At 40.3% G+C, this 9,835-nt stretch overlaps 1 protein-coding gene across 1 annotated transcript; it reads left to right on the forward strand.

The window, feature by feature from the left end:
• The first annotated feature begins 4,700 nt into the window (after positions 1-4,700).
• Positions 4,701-5,648, forward strand: LOC102409742 (putative olfactory receptor 5AK3). Its single transcript, XM_025266329.3, has one exon. The coding sequence runs from the start codon at positions 4,701-4,703 to the stop codon at positions 5,646-5,648; it is 948 nt and encodes a 315-aa protein (XP_025122114.3).
• Positions 5,649-9,835: the final 4,187 nt, after the last annotated feature.

Genomic DNA, 9,835 nt, shown 5'->3' on the forward strand with positions numbered 1-9,835 from the left:
AGGCAGTAACACAAAATCATATTTTCTCCCCTCGGGAAATATGAACTTTTATCCACCAGAGAATAACTAATGAATGTTTTTTTTTTTTTTTTTCAATTCTGTCACAGCCCTGGAAGCTCAGGTTCTCAAGGGACCCAGTAGAGATCCCTCAGGCCCCAGCTATAAGCTCCCAGATTGGAGGGAACCGCATGGAGAGACGTGGTGAGCAGTCAGTCTCCACCAGTTGCAGAAAGAGAATCTGGAAGCAACATCGGTGTAAGTAAAACAAAGTAATCCCATTTTCAACATCAGCCATGTATCATCCTAGTGTGTGCAGAAAGTGGCAGAATTAAAGGGACCAGAACTTCACTGTGCTTTACCCCAGGACCAGGAGGACTTCCCTCACTTCCACTGATGTAATGGAAGTGGACCGTAAGAACTCAGTTGGACTGAGCATTGCCAGGGAAAGCATATAAATGAACAAATAATTGAATGACACATATATATTCTTCTGGAGCTGGAGAAAAAATGTATATTCTCTTTTAGGTGGAGTGTTTTGTAAATATCTATTACATTCAGTTGATTAATTGGGGTCATTATTGAGTTTTTCTGTATCCTTGTTGCTTTCTGACTAGTTTTATCAAGCATTGGGAGAAAAATGTTGAAGTACCCAACTACAATTATGTGCCTGTCTATTTCTCCCTTCGTTTCTACCAGTTTTCACATCATATATATGGTAGCTCTCTGGTTTGGAGCCCATACCCTTAGGATGGCTTCCTTGGTGGCTCAGCTGTACAGAATCCACCCACAATGCAGGAGACATAGGTTCAACCCCAGGGTCTGGAATATCTCCTGGAAAATAAAGTGGCAATATTCAGTCCAGTATTCTTGCCTAGGAAATCTCATGAACAGAGGAGTCTGGTAGGCTAGAGTCCATGGGGTTGCAAAAGAGTTCGGCATGTCTTAGCAACTAAAAAACAACAAAACCCTTAGGATTGCTATTTCCTCTTGGTAGGTTACCATTTATCATTACACGATGTCTCTCACTGTCCTTGGTAGCTTTCTACACCACAAAGTCTCCTTTATCTGCTATTAACACATGAAGATTAGCCAATCTGTCATTTGTCTGATGTTTGCACAAGTATACAATTTTTCTTTTCCTTAAAACGTACATATGTCATTTCATTTGAAGTAGGTTTGGGGACACAGTATTTAATTGTGTCATGCGTTTCCATCCACCCTGTCAAATTATTTCTTTAATTTCATGTTTAAATAGTAAACCTTGTAACAACAAAAAAGAAAGCAAAGAGCACAAATATGGTTAAATACAATTTACTTTCCATTGAGGTTTCTAAATTATGTTTGACAATAGAAGCAAAAAATTTAACACTGACTAATATTGTTCTCAGTGTATTCCACATTTTGCTCAAACTGATAAAATGTAACTGCAGCTGTGTGTACATACAATAGAACCTCTAGAGTGACCACTAATAAAGTTATGCAGTGATCTGTGATTAAAAAAAAAAAAAAAAAAAAAAAAAAAAACCTATAGATAAGTCAAAATAGAATTCTCAAAAAAGTTCAAGTGGCCCAGAGATATGGAAATTAACAAAACCAGAAATGAAAAAGACAGAAAATGAAATATAAAATGCCAGACTTCAGAATTAGCTAATCAGTAAATCCATAACATGTAAACAGTCACTTTATTTATAAAACACTTAACGTTATGAATTTCCCCTTTTAAAATGAAAGCCAAGTGTTGAGTTTACAAGTTTAAGTGAGATTTTCTCTCATTCGATGCCACAACTATGGATAAATTAAAGAGTTTTGTTTCCTAATTGAAACTTATATTTTCAGTGCTTGCTGTGTATTCTTCCTGACCTTTTTGCCTGAAGAAATAAAGAGAATGAAAGCATGAGAGAAAGTTTGATTTTTAAAAGGTTATAAACTCTACCTATTACTCTACATTTTACTTTTCTCACTTGATAATATAAAGGGACACTTTTTTTATGAGTGTATATTTATCTCACCCTTTTAGGACTGAGTATTGATCCATCATATGAATCCGATGTGAGCTAGTTAACCTGATTTCCAAATTTTCGCTCTTGTAAATGATGGTTCAGTGGATATCATTAACTTCTAAGTAGTTCTGGGATTACCCTTGTAGCAGAGGAACTGAGGCTGAAGGGGGATATATCCTTTTTCTCTATTAACTGGTAGGATAAAAATTCAAGTTCAAATCTGTCAGTTTCCTTCCCAGAGCCCAAAGCGGAACATAAACGAATCCTCAGAAGCACTGAGATCCAGCAGAGGTTAAGCACATCCAATTGCTCAAACAGTTGGCCTTTCTTCATAGTAATCATTTGAATTGCAAAGACCTTCATCATAAATGAAGCAAAAAATTTCATGCTGAGACAACTCAAACTTAGCATACACATTCTATAAAATCTCTTGCTTTGTCAGCGCATGTGTCTCCTCGGACAATTTATTTCCGAGTGTTAGACAAGAGCCCAGTTTCAGGCCCTGGAAGGGGTCCGCCTTCCTGCAACAAATGGAGACTCTGGCGAGGACTCTTCTTCACTGAGACTGACATCCTGACCACTCGGGGTACTCAGGGGCCAACTTGCCTGCCAATGGACCAGACCCAGCGGCCGTAACTGGGACCCTTTTGTCCCTGGTCTCCTCCTGATGCAGACAACTGGCCAGAATGCCCCGACCGGTAAGGAACAAGAGACTTTATTGACCTCTATCCCCTTCTGTCTCTCTTTCCTCTCCTTAACCCTTCCTATCCTTCCCCATTTTTCTAGACCCCCAGTTCTGGACGCAGGAATCTGGTCGACGGGCCCTCAGCCTGGGCTGAGGATTGGAGACTGATCACCTCTTGGCAGAGAACTCAAATTCTGGTTCTGGTCTGGTCTGATTTCTAGTAGGGCCGAGTTCCAGTCCTCCCTTCTCTGGAGGCACAGGGAAAAGTCCCATAATGCCTGGGTGTCTGTAGGTGGCAGGAGACGTCTGTAAGGCCACCCCTTTTGCCCCCCTCTCCCGCCTCCTCCCCCTTCTTCTTTCAACCTGGCTTCCTTTCCTCCCTTTGAAATCTTTGATGTTAGTATTTGGATCTGAAGTTCTGTGTCTCTATAGGAGAAACTGTATTCTTGTTTTTAAGGGCTTCCCTGTTGGCACAGAGGTTAAAGCGTCTGCCTGCAATGTGGGAGACCTGGGTTCGATCCCTGGGTCAGGAAGATCCCCTGGAGAAGGAAATGGCAACCCACTCCAGTATTCTTGCCTGGAGAATCCCATGGACGGAGGAGCTTGGTGGGCTACAGTCCACGGGTTGCAAAGAGTTGGACACGACTGAGCGACTTCACTTTCACTTTCTGTGTCAGATGAGAATGGTGGGACTTCGACTAGTTTCATTAGCTCTTAAAAAAGAGTCTTCCTAATGTCATATCTATACTTCACTTGAATTCAGAGTGATGAAAGTCAAGTTGATATAGTAAATGAAATAGTAATTATCCTATCAAGATTCTAGATTAAGTGGACCCCTTCTCTATTCTAGCTTCCTCTAATAAATACTTGTATCTGTGGTTGGATGCTTCTTTAAAAAGGCTGTATTTCATCTATTTTACACCAGATTAACCTGAGGGAGGAGCTTGCACTAACTTATCTCTTCTCCGCCTACACTAAACATTGAATTGAAGAGAATAGTTTCTTGTCCTTACAACAAAGTTATCTCACTGAGCTGACTTCTCAAAAGATTTCGGCAAACACATATGGGAGCTTCAGAGGAGCTCATGTCAGTAGGAGGCTTAGTCTGTAACATTCCTAACCCTAAAGAAAGTGAAGTTGCTCAGTCGTGTCTGACTCTGACCCCATGGACTGTAGCCCACCAGGCTCCTCCATCCATGGAGTGGGTTGCCATTTCCTTCCCCAGGAGATCTTCCCAACCCCAGGATTGAACCCAGGTCTCCCTCATTGTAGGCAGATGCTTTACCATCTGAGCCACCATGGAAGCCCCTAACACTAAACACACATCCTTACTAGCCACCTCAAGTATGGAGGTATATAGATGACTTAGAGTTATTTAAATGAGATTCCTTTACCCTGATTTTATATATATATATATATATATATATATATATATATATATATATATGAAATGAGAGAACTGTCTGGCTTGTGAAGAATATCATATATAGGGAAGTGCATGGTAAGAATAGTGGTACAGATTTTCTGAGGCCTTCAAACATATATGGTCATGAATAAATCTCAAAAATTTCTTTGTCTAATTAACACTCTACTTTTTGAGATTTTGAGATCTAAAACTAGGTTTAAATGATAAATGGCTGAGGAAAACTATAGGTTGCTTAAAATGTATGTAATTATGTTTGACTATTGCTTTATGAAACTTTAGATATCTGAAATGTATGTTAATCTATGTTTCCTAGAATCACAGACTTTAGAAGTGAAACTTCTTCTGTGAAAACTTCTTTGTTTCAAAACTGAATCCAAGGCTTACATGTTACTTTTATGTGGTGGTTTCTTATCAAGAAAATAGAAAGAAATATTTGGAAAGAAATAAACCTTGTTATGAGTGATTGCAATAAAAATCTATTATTTACAAAGTGACATGAAGAGTTAAGACCTTTTACTACTCAACAAATCACAAAGATTTCCTGTCTGTTCTTGGTCCTCATCTTGGTCCTTTCTAGACTTTTTTACTCATGACAGAAGGAAATAGCACTGAAATGACTGAATTCTTTCTACTGGGATTTGGTGCACAATATAAGTATCAGTATTTCCTCTTCACTGGATTTCTGGTCATCTATGTGACCTCCATGGTGGGTAATATTGGAATGATCCTGCTCATCAAGACAGATTCCAGACTCCAAACACCAATGTACTTTTTTCTACAACATTTAGCTTTTGTTGATATCTGTTATACCTCTGCTATCACTCCCAAGATGCTGCAAAACTTCACAGTAGGAAGCAAATTAATATCATTCAAGGGCTGTGTCATGCAGTTATTGATTTATGCAACATTTGCGACCAGTGACTGTTACCTCCTTGCTACTATGGCGGTGGACCGTTATGTGGCCGTCTGTAACCCACTTCACTATCCCATAGTCATGTCCCGAAGAGTCTGCATCCCATTGGTAGCTGGTTCATACATCATGGGCTTCATAAATGCATCTGTGCACACAGGTTTTACATTTTCACTGGTCTTTTGCAAGGGTAATACTATCAATCACTTTTTCTGTGATGTCCCTCCAATTCTTGCCCTTTCATGCTCCAACATTGACATCAACATCATGCTACTTGCTGTCTTTGTGGGATTTAACTTAATATTTACTGAGTTGGTTATCATCTTTTCCTATGGAAATATCATTACTACCATCCTAAAGATGTCTTCTACTACAGGGAGGAAAAAAGCCTTCTCCACCTGTGCCTCCCACCTGGCTGCAGTCACCATTTTCTATGGAACTCTCTCTTACATGTACTTACAACCTCATTCTAATAATTCCCAGGAGAATATGAAAGTGGCCTCCATGTTTTATGGCATTGTGATTCCCATGTTGAACCCCCTTATCTACAGTTTGAGAAATAAGGACGTTAAAGAAGCTCTAAAAGTCATATGGAAAAAAATTCTTCTAGGTTGGACCAAACTGTAAAATTCAGCACATCAAGTCATCCAGTAGAGATGTTTAAACACTCTTTGGTATTTTGAAATAGAGAAAATGCTCACATCTTAAACTAATGCTTCTTTCTTCAACAGATAATTTCTTTGAGTGAAAGTAATATAGTAACTGGAGAAGGAAATGGCCACCCATTCCAGTATTCTTGCTTGGAGAATTCCATGGACAGAGGAGCCTGGCAGGCTACATACAGTCCATGGGGTCACAAAGAGTTGACCATGACTGAGAGACTGAGTGCACAACATAGTAACATCTCATCTCATCTCTACTTTTCCCTTGGACTTAGTTTGAGAAACATGTTCCACACTACCCATGAAAAGGGACTTTACTGAGAGTATTTAACATGTAAGTATGTATAGACATCACAAAGTATATTGTTATTTCAAATATATTTCAGATATATTCTTAAAGATTAGAAAACCCCAATTTTGTATATAATCAATATTAAAATTGAGGTTCATGGTTTTCAATTAATTTAAACAAGTTCCCTAAATTGTCTACAAAGAGGCTCCTCATATGTTTGGTTTCAATTATTGCATAAACCTGAAATGTAAAATAAATGTACTGCTTTATAAAGGAACATGATAAATGCCCACCAAACCAAACAAAAGAGGAAGAGAGAGGGAGTACACCTGAAAAAGAATTCAGAACAATAATAGTAAAAATTATTGGAAAATCTTGAAAACAAAATGGAGTTACAGATAAATAAACTGGAGACAAGGATTGAGAAGATGAAAGAAAGGTTTAACAAGGACCCAGAATAAATAAAAAAGAGCCGATATATAATGAATAATGCAATAACTGAGATCAAAAGCATTCTGGAGGGAACCAACAGTAGAATAATGGAGGCAGAAGATAGGATAAGTGAGGTGGAAGATAGAATGGTAGAAATAAATGAAGCAGAGAGGAAAAAAGGAAAAAGAATAAAAAAAAAATGAGGACAACCTCAGAGACCTCTGGGACAATGTTAAACGCCCCAACATCCAAATCACAGGAGTCCCAGAAGAGGAAGACAAAAAGAAAGGCCATGAGAAAATACTTGAGGAGATAATAGCTGAAAACATCCCTAAAATGGGGAAGGAAATAGACACCCAAGTCAAAGAAAACTAGAGAGTCCCAAATAGGATAAACCCAAGGTGAGGGAGGAGCTAAGATGGCGGAGGAGTAGGACGGGGAGAACACTTTCTCCCCCACAAATTCATCAAAAGAACATTTAAACGCCTAGTGAATTCCACAAAACAACTTCTGAATGGCGGCAGAGGACATCAGGCACCCAGAAAAGCAACCCAAGTCTTCGAAAGGAGGTAGGAAAAAAATATAAAAGACAAAAAAAGAGACAAAAGAGGGAGGGACGGAGTTCTGTCCCGGGAAGGGAATCTTAAAAAGAGAGAAGTTTCCAAACACCAGGAAACCTTCTCACTGCCGAATCTGTGCTGAGCCTTGGAAGCACAGAGGGCAACATAACAAGGAGGAAAAATAAATAAACAATTAAAAACTGCAGACTACGAGCCCTACGGTAACTCCCCCAGCAGAGAAGCAGCGCAGACGCCTGCACACACCACTAGCAAGCGGGGGCTGGGCAGGAGGCGCAGCGCGTGCTGCATCGCTTAGAGTAAGGATCTGGCCTGAATACCCCGAGCGCTATCTGACAGAAATAATTTGGGCTAGCAAACCAGACTGTGGGATGTCTACCACGCGAAAAGCCAGCCCTAACCTAAGACACCGCCAGGCCCACGCATGGAACAAAGGACTGAACAGAGAGAGCCGGCTACAGACCATCCCCCTCCGGTGACAGGCAGCCAGAGCCAGAAGGGGGCATTCGCAGCCCCAGAGAGACATTATCTATAAAACTGTAAGCAGGCTTCTTTGCTAACTAAAACTTCTTGGGGGTCTGGACGGTCAACATCCACCTGAGAAGGTGCGCCGGTCGTACACCTAGATAACCGAGTGACAGGGAGGCGATAAGTCACAGCAATCACACTCACCAAACACCTCATCACCTGGGCTGCTTGGTCCTGGGAAGGGCACAAAACGCAGGCCCAACCGAGTCTGCACCCCTGAGGACGACCCGAGTGCCTGAACCTGAGCGGCTTGGACCTGGGAGGTACAAGCAGCTCAGGGCTGGACACAGATGGTTCCTGGCGGAGCAGCCTAGAGCCTGAGCAGTGTGGGCAGGGAGGCTACACTCGCCGTGAGTGGGGGCAGGCCCAGTGTGGCTGAGGCACTGTGAGCATATGCCAGTGTTATTTGTATGCAGCATCCCTCCCTCCCCACAACGCGACTGAACAAGTGAGCCTAAAAAAACAAAAAGTGTCCTCCACCATCCCCTTTGTGTCAGGGTGGAAACCAGACACTGAAGAGACCAGCAAACAGAAGAATCTATAACAGAGGGAACAGCCTTGGAAGCTACAGGCAATAGATTAAAACCCTGTGGTTAGTACTGACTACATAGGAAGGGGCCTATAGATCTTGAGAAATAAAAGTCGGACCAAGGAACCAGCCAAAAATGAACTGAATCCACAATACCCACAACAAAACTAGAGAAAGTCCTAGATATATTTTTACTATTTTTATGATCATTCTTTCTTTCTTATTTTTTTAATTTTTTAAAGAATTTTAAGTCCTCTATTATTCCTTTAATTTTCACTTTTATAACCTATTATTACTTAGCAAAAAAAAAAAGACCATATTTTTTTAAAAGCAAACTTCATATATAAATTTTTTATAGTTTTTTTGACTTTTTTTTTCTTCTTTTCTTTAACATTGCATTTTTGAAATTCCAAACTCTACTCTAGATTTTTAATTTTAGCTTTTTGGTATTTGTTATCAATTTTGTACCTATATTTTTTATATATATAATTTTTGTGACTTTTTTTCCCCTCTCTTTCTTTCTCTTCTTTTTTTTAACATTGTATTTTTGAAATTCAAAACTCTACTCTAGATTTTTAACTTTTGCTTTTTGGTATTTGTTATCAATTTTGTACCTATATTTTATTTATAATTTTTGCTACTTTGTTTGTTTTTGTTTGTTTGTTTTTTTCTCTATTTCTTTTCCTTCTTCTTTTCTTTAACATTGTAGTTTTGAAATTCCAAACTCTACTCTAGATTTTTAATTTCTGCTTTTATGTATTTGTTACCAATTTTGTACCTTTAAGAACCCAGTCTTCAGTACTCATTTTTCACTAGGGAGCGAGATTACTGGCTTGCCTGCTCTCTCTCCCTTTGGACTCTCCTTTTTCTCCACCAGGTCGCCTGTGTCTCTTCCCTAACCCCTCTCTACTCTACCCAACTCTGTGAATTTCTGTGTGTTCCAGATGGTGGAGAAACTTAGGGAACTGATTACTGGCTGGATCTGTCTCCCTCCTTTTCATTCCCCCCTTTTATCCTTCTGGCCATCTCTGTCTCCTTCCTCCTTCTTCTCTTCTCTGTATAACTCCGTGAACATCTCTGAGCGGTCCAGTTGTGGAGTGCACATAAGGAAGTGACTACTGGCTAGCCCACTCTCTCCTCTATTGATTCCACCTCATCCCATTCGGGTCACCTCCAATTCCCTCCTCCCTTTTCTCTTCTTCATGTAACGCTGTGAACCTCTCTGGGTGGCCCTCATGGTGGAGAAACTTTTCATCTTTAACGTAGATGTTTTATCAGTGGTGCTGTATAGAAGGAGAAGTTTTGAAACTACTGTAAAAATAAGATCGATAACTGGAAGCAGGAGGCTTAAGTCCAAACCCTGACTCCAGGGAACATTAATTGACAGGAGCTCATCAAACACCTCCATACCTACAATGAAACCAAGCACCACACAAGAGCCAACAAGTTCCAGGGCAAGACATACCAAGCAAATTCTCCAGCAACAAAGGAACACAGCCTTGAGCTTCAAGATACAGGCTGCCCAAAGTCACCCCAAAACCACAGACATCTCATAACTCATTACTGGACACTTCATTGCACTCCAGAGAGAAGAAATCCATCTCCACCCACCAGAACACCGACACAAGCTTCCCTAACCAAGAAACCTTGACAAGCCACCTGTACAAACCCACACACAGCAAGGAAACGCCACAATAAAGAGAACTCCACAAACTGCCAGAATACAGAAAGGACACCCTAAACTCAACAATTTAAACAAGATGAAGAGACAGAGGAATACCCAGCAGATAAAG

This window comes from Bubalus bubalis, chromosome 16 (assembly GCF_019923935.1).
Source record: "Bubalus bubalis isolate 160015118507 breed Murrah chromosome 16, NDDB_SH_1, whole genome shotgun sequence".
NCBI classification, from domain to species: domain Eukaryota; kingdom Metazoa; phylum Chordata; class Mammalia; order Artiodactyla; family Bovidae; genus Bubalus; species Bubalus bubalis.